General features: G+C 41.0%; 1 protein-coding gene across 1 annotated transcript; it reads right to left on the bottom strand.

Moving 5' to 3' along the window:
- Positions 1-851: 851 nt before the first annotated feature.
- On the bottom strand, positions 852-14,092 carry lrrc45 (leucine rich repeat containing 45). Its single transcript, XM_074619631.1, has 17 exons — positions 13,959-14,092; positions 12,375-12,685; positions 11,398-11,459; positions 11,219-11,289; positions 10,274-10,452; positions 9,080-9,208; positions 8,645-8,757; positions 7,944-8,002; positions 7,640-7,717; positions 7,138-7,273; positions 6,733-6,810; positions 6,445-6,556; positions 6,273-6,343; positions 5,285-5,458; positions 4,014-4,161; positions 1,955-3,371; positions 852-1,753 (listed from the first exon to the last, which is right to left on the bottom strand). Exons 2-16 carry the CDS (start codon positions 12,601-12,603, stop codon positions 3,172-3,174), a joined length of 1,839 nt encoding a protein of 612 aa, XP_074475732.1. The 5' UTR covers positions 12,604-12,685; positions 13,959-14,092; the 3' UTR covers positions 852-1,753; positions 1,955-3,171.
- Positions 14,093-14,136: the final 44 nt, after the last annotated feature.

Below are 14,136 nucleotides of genomic sequence, written 5' to 3'. Positions count from 1 at the left end.
AACATTTTGACTTAATATTTCCTAATCTTAGTTAATAACTTTTTATTGTTGTAGTCTGAACCCAGGAGCTCCCTTAAATCTTCTTTAATGTGCATCAGATTTAAGCCACTCAAGTCAGTCTCTCATTTCCCTGTGATTCATTTTCTCTGCTGCACTTCTACATTTTTTATTAAATAAGGGATTATTCATCACTGCACTAACTGTACTGAAACTGTTCCCCTCTATTCATTGTGTTTACTTTAATTGAATTTTACTTTACTTTACATGAATTGATTTTATTTTCCTCTTTATTGTGTTTTTAAATGTCCTAATTCAATTGCCTCTGTATTTGAATGGTGCTATACAAAAAACTTGCCTTGCAAATGAGGTAAATGAGGTGACCCCCATCTGGTGTGGTCATTGATTGTCATCATCAGTATTTAGAATATTATGCTTACAAATTACATTTAAATGACCTAATGGGAAAGATAGGGGAAACATATCGTTAACAAGCATTGTGGTGGCTATTTATTATTGTTCTCATTTTATATATGGGTGCACTACCAGACCAATACAGTTGATCTATAATGAAACGCTCCCATGAGGAACATGTCTGACAGAATGAAGATGAAGGTTCCTGCATAGTGACTTTCATATGTAGGTGAACTATCTTGACAGTTAAGGATCTTTGGCTGTAATTTCTAGACCCAGTGACCTCATACATCCCCACCCCACCTACATAACACTCTGAATACTGTTATGTTATCTGTTAAATAGAATAATGGACTAATAAAGATCAACCGCTAAATCAATGGTTCATGTCAAAGACCCTTAAATGGATACCACCCAGAAAGAAGAAAAATCATGAGGCATTTATTTCAGAAGCATTTTTACTGATATTTAAAAAAACACATACAATCAAAAACAGCAAAATGGTATAAAAACACCTGAAAAAATAAAATTACAAATATCCATCACATATCTGAAACAATATCAAGATATAAAACAGCAATTTGTGTTATAAATGACTGCATCCAGAGTTCAATGGGACTTTCTCCATATAAAGATCATCATTTTGTGAACCAGTTTACTGCTCTCTGTATCTGAGCTGGAGAGGACCAGCTGATACAATATTAAGGCATATTTGAACAAAATCTCATGTTGGATGTAAACACTGACAATGCTGCACTGCCTATCAATTCATTTAGACTGGAGGAGAACAACAATGAGTACAGACTGGGTTGGACAGTGAAAACAGATAGAAATGATGACTTGAGCACAGTACATCTCTGTTAATTGGAGAGCGAAATACACAAGAGTGGGCATTCTTTGGCAATGATGTAAGGACAAGCAAAACATGAAGACAGGGATGTGGTCACAGCAAATGAAATGTCCTTTCAACAGCAGTTTAGTCTCAAATTAAATATTTTCTTAAGATAAGACAGTCTATAATGAAGATACAATAGCACTTCACATTTTTGAGGTGCTTAGCATGGAAGTTCCCTTAGAGTAGTGTGTCGCTCCTTCATTTAAAGTCCCCCCTCCAGTGTATTTTGGCATTTCTATGATATTTCATATTTATCTGAGTCATTTCCTGACAAAGTTGATTAGTCACTTTTGATAAATAACTTAATATTGTGCTCAGATTAAAAAAGAAAGTAAAGAAGGTTTGGTAAAATGGGAATATGAAGTATGACTATAGCAGAAGATAGAGGTCAGACGTCATCCTCCAAGCTGCAGGCGCACTCATGCTAGTTTGTGTCTGAGCGGCAAACTGATAAATCTGTTGATCTGTCAGTTTGTCTTTGTAGTTAGTTAGCTAGTTAGGTATAGTTAGCTAGCCCAACTGGTTGCATTAGCTAACTGAGGGGGTTTAATTTAATTTTTTATTTTCCTCCACGTTACTTTAGTGTGTTTATTTTCACAATGGGATTTGTGTGTGCTGAGAACGTGTGCAGTCAACGTAGTGGATTACACAAAATCCCACCGGCAGAATTAACACAACGCTCTCTTCTTTACCGTCTCCTCCTGCTGGAGATAAATTAAAAGAAAACAGCCGATGCAGTTTTGGAAGTTTGTGGGCCTCTAACAGGTCCGGAAGACGGGCAGCGCACAACTTTCAGCTCAAGAGAAACACGAGAAAAGTCCCGCTAGAGAAATAAACGAATCACAGTGCAGCGCGGTGTTGGTGGACGGTGCCAGGAACTGAGGCGAGATCGGCCGGTGCACGTTCAAAACGTCCCGATAAAACGTACTGGACGCACGTCCTCCATTTGCGCTGTGGCCGTTGTGCGGCGGTACGGCTCTTCGGTGCAGCAGCAGCCAGACGGCCGCCTCGCCAGGAGGAGACGGTGAAGAAGAGAGCGAGTGAGAGAGAGAGTTGCTGTGTTGAGATAATTCTGGTCTCATTTGTGATCTGATGAACAGTAAATTCATCTAAACGTGTGTTGAAAAACGATGTAATCAGGTTGCCATGGTAATGAATTACGTCTGACTATTAACCACACCCCCATTCTCTGTTTGAGAAAGAACGTTAACCAAAAAATAGGAAGTAACACTGGCTGGAGGGGGGGCTTTAAGAGCGGAGAAATACAGAAACAATACAGAATTTCGACCATCACTCTATTAATGTGCAACTAAAAACACCTATAGAAGAGATTAAAAACACGTTGTTTTGAAACTGGTAATAATCTCATCCAGCTGGCAAATGTTTTGTTAAAAACAGACAAAAAGGGTACAAGTCCAATGGACCGGTAGCAACCCCTAGAGGCGGAAGTGATAATTACTCCACTAATCGTGGCGGTAAAGATTTTGCCCTGAGGGTGGCAATAGATCAAAAGATCTGATAGGTCAGAAGGTCATTCGTCACCTCTTAATGTGCTAAATTTATCTAAAGATCTAAAAGTGCATCAAAATATATCTCCCATGTAATATTCGTCCTCTGGGGACCATGAATATCCTGCATGTCAGGTGTCAAACGTTTCCAGACTTTTTAAAACCCTTCATTTCTTGACTGGATCTGCACGTTTGTTGTGATTACAGCTCACAACACCAAACTTACACTTCTGACTTACCAAATGTTTCAAGTCCAGACAATCATGATTTTTCTTTTATTCTTCAGATGTCCTGACCTGTGACGGAGCAGGAGTGAGGGCTCAGAGAGGTTACAGCTGAGGCGTTGAGGTCCGTGGATCATTTCTTGGGGCTGCTGTAGTGTCCCAGAGGCGAGCCCTGAACGTAGGTGAGGATGGCGCTCTGCAGGTAGCTGGCTCTGTTGGCTTCGTCTTCCCTCATCCTCTGGATCTCCGCCTCTTTCAGGCGCAGCTTCTCCAGCATGGACGTCATCTCGCTCTCTTTGTCGAGGAGCGCCTCTCTGTGGTTACTGCTTTGTACTGCGGGGACAGCGAGCCACAGAGGGAGAATGGTATGAACAGACAGCACCAGAGAAAATAGTTCATATTTCAAACATGATGCATTTGAAATTTACAATGTATGACCTGGTTACAAGACAAACATAATACATTCTGAACAAAATCAGTCGAGCATCTTGTTTCTTTAAAAAAAGGGGAACAGTTCAAATAACTGGTTTCAAGTAAGTACACATGTGAAACGTGTTGGTCTATATATTGTATTATTACACGGCGTTGTTGAATACTCGATTCTGACGTTCTACGGTCTGTTATTTCTTTATAGCAAACCGTTGCTATGTATAACAGACTGTTGCTATGGGCGCAATTCTGATGTCGGACTTTGGAGGACCATTTTTGTGTCAAACTATTGATTTCTTAAGTAAGTAGCCGTGCAATAAGCGGGATAATGGACAGGTAGCATGTCGTTATTGTGAAATAAACCCCTTCAGGGTGATGCAAGATCTCTGCTCCGCGTCAGGGTGCGGCATCGCCCTGTCTGGGTTTATTTCATAACAATGACCAGCTCACTGTACATGATCCCTTACTTAGAGCATATCATGCTATAGTATCAATCATTTGAACTGATGTTAATGACACAAACAAAGATAGTGGGGTGTGGTGCACCTTTAATCTCTCTCTCCAGAGCACTGATCTTCTCTTTGAGTCCTCCCTGTGCCGCTCTCTCTGCCTGTAAATGTCCAATCTGCTCCTGCAGCTCCACCCTCGCCCGGCTCACTTCAGCCACCTTCTCTTGGTCCTTACTCGACAGCTCCTGCAACAACACACCGCCTGTTCAACAACCCCTCCTTCATTTATCACTCCTGGAAGCTCGTCAGATGGACGAGGCCACTGTACAGCAGCTGTGTCTGTTGTGGTTTATCCCGGCATGCATTGAGGAAGAGATGTGGTACAGCTTAGCTTAGACATTATGTGTTTGGTGGGCCCATCCACCAAGTCCCACCCACCCTATGTGTGTTTTTCGCTCTTAAAACTACGTCGCCACACTCCCCGACCACTTTCTCTGAGCATCTACATGGGTGGGTTTACATTGTAGTTAATGGAAAGCCTGGTGTGCCTCATACAGGCGCTAACGGGTGCGTTGTGCGTTACTTTCACAAACCGAGGGGCGTGACAAAGCGTTGGTATTTGAAAAAAAAAAAAGGTAATGTTTTCGTGAAGTACTGGTAGACACAATGACATTTAGTTGTTTCATTCTTCCTGAGGTGTACATATCGTACGTCTGTTTTCTGTAGAAAATTAATTTGAAATTGTATTGATTTTGTTTTCTTTAAATTTCAGTTGAAGGATTATATGTTTGTTGTTTTGGTTAATAAAATTCACTGACATCCACTCAAATTAAGGTGGCGATTCAGGTTAGCGTTATTTAAACACTGATTTAAATTCCTACTTGAAAATATCAAAACATATATTGACCATGGGTGTAAAACATGGCAGTGTTATCTTACTTTTATGGTATAAATTTGCCATTTTGTTGGTACCCAAAGGGATCAATTAATGATTAATCTTGTCCTATAGAGTAACATTTACAGTATTGTATAATTATGCAGCATTAGGTATGTTGAAAAAACATTGAGGAAACCATTTAAAGAAAAAAAGGGAATGTACAGTCGGGAAAAATGCTTCCAGAGCCTCCTCACACTTCACAACTCTAAAGATTCACATAAGTGACAAACACATTCACACCTACAGTGTCTTTAGAGTTTCCAGTTAAAGTGAATGTCCTTTATGCTGTGAGAGTAAACCAAATGGACACACATGCAAACTGCACACATACAGGGCCCAGCTGGCTAGGTTGGCTTCCAGCCACATTTTCAAGCCTACACATAGTGAAACTAAAATGCCGCAGGTGTAACGGGCAGCTGATGGGTCCTGACCTGCTGGAGCTCCTCTGTCCTGCGCCTCATTCCGTTCACCTCGATGCTCTGTTGGCTGTTCTTGGCCTGCAGGTCGGCGATGGTCTGTTTCTGCTGGGAGCAGTGGAGCTGGACCTCCTGCTGGTGGGAACGTACAGAGCGAAGCTTCTCCTCCAAGGACGACACATGCTCCAGCTGCTCAGAGGAAATAAAGGCAGATGTAAGGATGATGGAGAAACCCGTCAGGTCACCAGGATAATCCACTCAGTCAATAGCAACACTGCTTTCCAGGGAGTCTCAGAGACTCATTGAAAACCATGAAACGTGAGGGTAGGGGGAGAAAAGCATGCTGTAAGGCAATGTCTGAAATACCTACAAATGAATTTGAATAAGTCATAATTAAAGTCAGAATCATCTTTTTCCTCTCCTTTTCTAGATTGTTTCATGATAAGCGCAATGTCTTTGTAGGACTTTTATCGCGTCATAACAAGGACTGGGTATCAAACCTCAGTTCTGTTTTGGTGCCATCAAAAGATTTAATTCAGACGAAGTTCATGTACAGTATAATAAAAATTAATAACATGTATTTAACATTTTTCTACTATTAAATGAAAAAGGCTTTTTGTAAAAGAAATATTTATATCCTATATTATATATATATTAAGGCTGTCACTCAATTAAAATATTGAATCGCATGATTGTCCATAGTTAATTTTTATTAATCGCAAATTAATCACATAATTTTGTATCTGTACAAAATGTATTATTATATTGTTATAATCTCTATATTTAGATCTGGAGAATAGCATGAAGTCTGTTTAGTACTAATTTCAGATTGAGAAGTGTATGATGCAGTGCATTACACACATGGAGAAGAATAATCTATCACAGTACACGGCCTGAGATGGATCCCTGCCGCACACCCTTAACTCATAGGAATTCAAATGTATATATACAGTATATATATATATATATATATATATATATGGGAGAAAGTTCCAGAGCGCACCTCCTTCTGGCGGAGGCTGTCCATGTCCTGCAGAGCTTGCTTGGACCTTCGCTTCTCTATTTCCAGACGGTCTGTCAGAGGGTGACATACAGGAAATCTGCTGTGATTTATGTGGAAAAAAGACATTCTCTTTGTGTATCTGTAAATAAGAATGTGTGTGTGTGTGTGTTACCTTCTGCCTGTGCTAGTTGCAGCTTGAGCTCTGCCGTGCTGTTGGTCAGGTCCTGCTTCAGCTCAAAGATCTGCTGCTGCTGAGACTTACACCTGCGCTCCATCTCCTCCACCTGAGACACACATAACAATCAGGCTCCCATCTAACAGTGCTCATAATGCAACGTTGGTCTGTCTGTGTGTGTGTGTGTGTGTGTGTGTGTGTGTGCGTTGCTCAGCCTTGGCATATACAATTTTAGTGCAAGTCCTCTCACATAAATTCGCAGTGTTCTGAACAGACATTACTTACTTTAGTCGTGAGTTTGGCGTTGCTTTCTGTCAGGTTTTGGATCTCTCTGAGGAGTTTGCCCTCTCTGATTGCACTGTCCTGCAGGATGGAAACACATGACGTTCATTCATTTACACCAATATCTCAATAAGCATACATTAATTTGACGCTGCGTTTGTGCTATTGTTCAGCAGAACTCATTGCTGAGCTTACTGAGCAGATTGTGGTGTGAGACAGACACTAGTGTAGTTTTTGGATATTAGAATATGAATCATAAATAACATGAGCTAGCTATAGGCTGAGTCACATATGAAAAATGGAAGCCAAGCTAACAGCTGTTTAAATCTTGTTTCCTGTACAAATGTACACATTTTAGGTGAAATGACTTGTTTTTGCAGTGTCGTCTCTCCTCCCATCTGTCCGTACCTCTTGCTCTTTCTTCCTCTCTCTGCTCTGTCGTTCCCTCTCTTCTTCTTTCTCAGCCTTCACTCGTGTCAGCAGCTCCCCCATGTTGTGGTTTTTCTGCTCAGAGAGTGTGAGGGCAGCCTCTGTCATCTGTACTCTGCACAAAAATCACAACATTTGATCAGTTACTGCATGTGTTTCTACTTTAACCTCTTAAGCCCGATGGTGCTGGAAGGTGTTGTTCTCCTAGACAGACAATACCCAAAATAAATCAAGAATAGCTCCACAACTGCCAGGTCTATATGCATGATCTTGGTCTCTATGGATAGATAAGACCTCAGAGAATTCATCCCCAGTGACGATGCAAGACTCGTCCGCTTCAGGTCGGGCTCCATGCCATCGCCCTGTCGGGGGTTTCTTTCACAACAATGACCGTCTCGCTGTACATTATCCCTAACATATTCCACACAACAGACTGTGCTGTTCTTCATATTGTGAATATAGAATAATGGGAAATGCTTACTTGGCAGTGAGAGAGTTGACAGCTGACTTCCTCTCATTCAGAGCTTCCTGGAGTTTGCCAATCTGAATGGAGGTAGACCTAATTAAACAGGAAAGAGGTCATGGATACAACATGTGATTATTTGAGGAAGTTATACCCATTATCATCGTAAATGTGCTGCCTAAATAAGGTCAACATCTCCCTGGGTTTATTTCCTTCCCAGTGCAAATATAAAGTGTTAAAGACTGATGCCGAGGTTGTGCCTCTCAGTTATAAAACTATGGTTATAGCCAATGACACAGTACACAGTAACACCTCCACTCACCCGTTGGAGCGTCCCATCTCGTCCCTCTGCCTGTCTATGGTTTCCATCAGGCTTAGGAACTAAAAGAGAGGAGGAACAATCACAGTCACCACCACAAACGTTATCCTAAATCTGTAATACTTAAAGCTGAAGTGTGGAACTTTTGTGTCTCCCTTCTCTGGCAGTGAGAGTATGCACCTTATGCGAGAGATCAGAGCGACGGAGCAGCAACTAGGAGTGTGGCGGAAGCTACGTTTCTGGAGTAGACGCTCCAGATAAAAAAAGAAACTCCCGATATACTGCAAAATAAAGAGAACTTTCCCTGGCGGCGATGGGCTTAATCAGCATTGTGTGAACTCGTTTGGCAAGGGCTTAAATGTAACGGATGTTCATTTATTTTATATGGAAAAGTCCCACACTCCAGCTTTACTTATAATAAAGTGATAATCCACCCGAAACCTGGGTGTATCAAGATTAAACACACCACCTGTAGGCCTTAAATACAGCTGCAAAAAGGTTTGCAGTTTTGTCCTTATCGGAGCACGATGACTGCGCTTTGCTTCAAACTCATGTCAGTGCTGTCATTTCTCTGGATGTTTTAACTTTGACAGCCCTAGTGAGAACATATTTTTTGTGATTTTTAAAAAGTCTTCAAACAGCCCTCATCCACCAGTGTTCATGTTCTGTATCAGAATGATGTCATTCTTTAGTGTGAGGGTTACCTGTCGGCCCTTCTCCTCCTTTAGGGTCTGGATCTCCTTGCTGAGGACCTGGGACCGGCTGCGGCTCTCTCTCATGGTGGACTGTCTGTCTGTGTTGTGCCCGGTGGTCTGCTCTGAAAGGGTTAAACGACAGGAGCAATAGGGTAATGAGTGAAGAGAGAGAAACATGGGTCCGGAGTGGATGATGGTATTAAGAGGTTATCACTGGGTGATAATCTGAACCACATTCAAATCAGTACAAATTAGAATAGTGTTAATAGTTTCCCAGTATCAATTTGAAGCCATAGTGTTACAGTAACAATCACAGATGGTACATAGTCTGGAATATTTTTTCTATTTCTAATGCAGAGTAGAAAAAAATAGGGTGAATTTGTACAGGTATATATGCATAGCCATGTACGGACACACACACCCACACACACCCACACACATTACCAAGAGCTTTGAGTGTGTCACTGGGTATGTTGTTTCCTGCCATCTCCAGCTGCACTATGCTCTTGTTCTTCTGCAGAGCCTCCAGCAAAGTCCTGCCACCCAGCAGACCAATGTTGTTCCACCTCAGATCTGTAAACACAGTCAGTCAGTCAGTCAGTCAGTCAGGTGATATACACCAGAGTACAGCAAGAATCTGTTCTTTACAACTCCAAGTTGTGGATTAGATTTATCATTCTGCACATTTGTTGAAGCTGGAGTAGGCAGGTTGGAGCAAATATGATTAAAAAAAAAAGTTATTTTAGTTTGTGACCCGGCAGCCATGTTGAGATCTGTTGAGGAAATACCAAGCACCGCCCACCAGCCGGAGCAAGCTTCCTCATTTTACAGCTAAACCGTGCACTATAAGATGTTTCTGAAAACATTTCCCGCTAGAAACAGTCATTATTACAGTAACAGAATATTGATTCATATTTGATCAGCTCTGCCTAATTTGACCGTTTGATGATTGAATGATTGAGTGACAGCTGCCTCCGTTGAATGAACAGCCAATAGGAGTGCTCTCTCTCTGAAATGACCTGTGATTGGTCAAAGTCTCCCGTCACGGGCTAGATTTTTTAAAGCCTGAAAACAGAGCCATGAGGAGGTGCTGAAGTCTAGTTTTCTCTCAGAACACTTGTATTACAATATGCTGGAAGGTTATTATAGAATTTTTGCCCGATGATGCCAAAAATATTCTCCCTACTGCAGCTTTAACCACTAAAGCAGACACATTTTTCTACATCAGTACAGACTACAGGCATGGTTTCTCTGTATGCCACTGGGTGCTGTGGATCATGTGATCAGTCAAGCCCCCCTCTCAACCCCCACGTGAATAACAAGTAAGAAATACAAGTAAGTTGACTTTTTTGAATAAAAGAACCTTTGCAGGACCTCAACTACAAGCAACTAATTATCTGTTTGATTGCATACGATCTGTGAATATGCTTGGGACAATCACATGTACTTCAAAGCTATGTACAGTAGACCACTAATAAATGCCTGGTGGTTCATTTGTGATAAATAATCACAATTTAAACTGCAGTCACAGTTACACATTTCCCTCAGCTAATAACAAGCACAGCCACCTGTATTATTACACAGTCAAATATGTGATTTCCCAGCACAGAGCCCGTCCAACCACCACTTGCGTCTCACCTAGCACCTGCACAGCGGCGTTGCGTTGAAGTGCCAGAGCGAGCTCGGACGCTCCGTGGTGGTTGATCTGATTGTTGCGCAGGTCCAGCTGTGTCAGCACGCTGTTGGAGGCCAAACCGTCACAAAAGAGTGAGAAGGCTTCGTCCCACACCCCCACAGCGTTCCACTCCAACACCAGCCTGCAAAACAGTATTTACAAGTTTTAAGCTTTATGTGTTCATGGAGGTAGATGGTTATTTCAAAAATCAAGTTTATGTCCTGATTGAAAATCCTTTCTAGGAAGATAAATAAGTAGGACTGTCAAAGTTAACACGATAATAACGTCAATATAAATTGGTTTTAACGCCACTAATTTCTTTAACGCATTAACGCAGCTCGCAATTTTTAGGGGGCTCAATTTTAAAGCTGGAGTGAAGATACTGGTATCATATGAAACTAGAAAAACCAAAAGAATCCATTGGTACCAACCATGTCATACTAGCTTGTCGGAAGATATGTGAATGAAAATGGGTTCTATGGGTACCCACGAGTCTCCCCTTTACAGACACGCCCACTTTATGATAATCACATGCAGTTTGGGGCAAGTTGTAGTCACACTGACAGCTGTTGTTGCCTGTTGGGCTGCAGTTTGCCATGTTATGGTTTGAGCATATTTTTCTATGCTAAATGCAGTACCTGTGAGGGTTTCTGGACAATATTTGTCATTGTTTTGTGTTGTAAATTGATTTCCAATAATAAATATATACATACATTTGTACAAAGCAGCATATTTGCCCACTCCCATGTTGAAAGGAGAATTAAATACTTGACAAATCTCCCTTTAAGGTACATTTTGAACAGATACAAAATGTGATTAACTATTGTAAACGATTGACAGCCCTAAAAAGTACACGTCTGGTGTTGCAGCGACAGAAAATATTCTCACAGGAAGAGCATCGTTCTCACCTACGAAGAGTCTTGTTCCGTGTTAACAGCTTTCCCAACACCTCAGCCCCTGTCGATCTGAGGTTATTCCCCTGTGAACAACATTTTGCATCAACTATCGAGTATCGATGCACACGTCTCATGAAATAAAATCAGTTAAGGTCTGAGAGTGTGGACGGTCTAATTTGGCATGTAGTTACCTTCAGATCCAGGACTTTTACAGTTGTGTTGCCAAACAGTCCAGTCAGAAGTATTTTGACAGCTGAGAATCACACACAAGCATGAAAGCAGAGCAGACACTGTTATACATGGTAACATCATGTATTATGATTATTATCATCAAATCCCATGTGCAGAGTCAAACCAACAATTATTCCTCTGTACCATAGAGCTCCATTTTTGTCCAAAAACTATTAAAATCCCATCAGGGAGCCACACTGTTGCACTGGGTTACATGTTCCTTCATTATGAACACACACACTGTAGTTTATTTTGACTCAATCCCACATCCACCGTCCTGCTGCCACAAATACTCACTAGAGCACCAAATGTGTATTAATCCGCTGCTGAAAGTAGTCCCAAACAAATGCTGTATTTCCTAATGTTTGAGTAAAGTGTGTTAATATCTACAGTGCTACAAGGAAAATTAATATATATTATTATATATTATTTAGAAAAAGGATTAAAAAAAAATAAAACTACATATTTGTGATTTGATTTTTTATCATTTACATCTTCAATAGGAACCAATGGGTCTGGCTGAGAGCAACAGACAGGGTAGGGAAGAAAAATAGTATTGACAGACAGAATATGTTATGATATCAAAAAGTAAATAAATAAAAAATAATGCCAGCTTCAGCCTTTAAAAGTCAGACTGATTAAAATGCATGAGATGAGTTTGCAGCACCTCCTTCAGGCAGGTTTCAGTGATGGGTCACACAAGAATTAACAAGTATTACCGACTGCATTGCAATGACTTTTGTCAAAATCAGGTTTTAAATTGCCACAGTAAATGTGCATAACACTGCATCATTGATAGTTATCCATATGGAAAATCAAAAGATGTATCAAGCACATATTTGCATTTATATGCATGCTAATTGACACCTGCTATGAGCAACTTACAATATAATACACCACGCTATATACAGTATAGGCTGTTAGAAGACATACACACCTTCCTCGCTGAGCATGCAGTCACGGAGCAACACCTCTGTAAAGACGGTATCTTTTTGGAAGGCCCTGGCCAGCACAGAGCAGGTATCTGCAGACAGGCTCTGTCTACTCAGGTCCAGTCTGGAGCCCTGAGCAGCGCTGCTCTCCTGGAGATGAACCACAACACTGTCCTGAGGCTCCACACCGCCCTCCTTACACAGACGCAGGAACGTCCGCCTGAAATCCTCCATCGTGAGTCACCAGTTTCTCCTTTTCATCTGAGATGTACAACGCTGTCTTCACACGTCGTCCTTCTTCCCTCTGTGACTTGTTCTGTTGATTGGAGAAGACAAGAATAACTTTTACTATTTTGACTATATTAATTAATTCTTAGTAATTTTTTAAGCAAAAAAGCCAAACATTCCCTTTGAATTGTGAGGATTTGGTGCTTTTCTTTGACTCATGATTGTAAACTGATAATGTGGACGATGAGTATTGAAACCATTTCAAATATTCAGTATCGATATGTATCGATACTTCGATATTTTTGACAACACTAGTGTTCACTATAATCATAGATCTTGCAAAACCGAATATGTTTTTTACAGTACACAGATGCTACCATTCTATTGTTTCCATCTGTCCTGCATCAAGTGCATTAAAGCAGCACCTCAAGGGGATTCTCTCTGCTACACTCATGTTTTAGTCATGCAGAGATCTACTAGCAGCTCATTACCATAAGTGGAAGTGGGTGTAGGAGGACTGCAGAAGGACTGAAGTCAGAAAGCAGTAATCAGCTGCCTTTGTGAGGTCAAACTGCAGGAAACTCTTGTGTGTGGCAGAGTTACTGGGTTATGGTTCACTACCAACACAACAGTCTCTGATTGGAGATACAATACATGGATGCTTGATGAGGTAAAGGCTTGTTACTGTGATGACAGCAAGGCTTTCCAACCCAGAAGTACAAGTTCCACTCATTCACTAGAATCAGTTTGTTCACCAGCATCAATGAACAATATCTAGTGAATTAGAAAATCTAGCTGCTGCAAGTGAAAACTGGACCTGACCTTGCAAGTACTTGCCTTAAAAATTGCAGCAGTTTAGAGTGCAACATGATTTCCACCAATACACATATGTCGTAACATAAAGATGAAAATACACCCAACACAACTAAAACCACCTCTTCAATTCGGCAACATCCAACCACAAGAACCAACAACATATTAATAAGTTATTCAAACTTTAAGAACTGATTTGCCTGTTATTTTAGCAAATTGGCGGCGGCGGAAGCAAGCCGTATGACAAAAAAAAGCATCAAATTCAATAAAATATATGCTGTTTGGTGGAATCATATGTGTGCCGAATCGAAACATGGCTTTTAATGATTTAGGAAATGAACTGCCTTTTTAATTTGCAATATATGCATCTTGGTTATAAGCAAGATAAACTTTAATTGCCACATTTTGAATGGGAGTGTCGGGTAACGTAAACGCGGGTCAAAGGCTCCTGCATCAAATAGTTAACCGACGTCTAAGTTACGGAAGTCTTTGGGAGTTTTCCTGAAATGATAATAATAATAGTATCTTCAGACAGTAAAAACACAAACCTCAGCGACTACAGTAGCTATATATCTTCCTGGTAGTTATTGATGTTGTAGACAGACACAGCTGACAGGAAGCCAAGGCGACAACGTAACCAAGGAGGGTGGAAAGGAGGAGTCATCACGCGTCATACGTCGCGTGACAACACATGCGCAGTGGGTCTGCACTAAGCAACCAACGCCG

Source organism: Sebastes fasciatus, chromosome 20, assembly GCF_043250625.1.
Source record: "Sebastes fasciatus isolate fSebFas1 chromosome 20, fSebFas1.pri, whole genome shotgun sequence".
Lineage (NCBI taxonomy): Eukaryota > Metazoa > Chordata > Actinopteri > Perciformes > Sebastidae > Sebastes > Sebastes fasciatus.
Note: the sequence above shows the minus strand (reverse complement) of the source record. Positions and strands in the feature narration are given on the sequence as shown.

Coding starts and splice junctions, on each gene's coding strand:
- lrrc45 (XM_074619631.1), bottom strand. CDS start 12,603: ATGGAGGATTTCAGGCGGACGTTCCTGCGTCTGTGTAAGGAGGGCGGT. Junction 11,460..12,374: donor CTGCATGCTCAGCGAGGAAG/GTGTGTATGTCT, acceptor TGTGATTCTCAG/CTGTCAAAATACTTCTGACT. Junction 5,459..6,272: donor ACAGCCTCCGCCAGAAGGAG/GTGCGCTCTGGA, acceptor TCCTCTGAGCAG/CTGGAGCATGTGTCGTCCTT.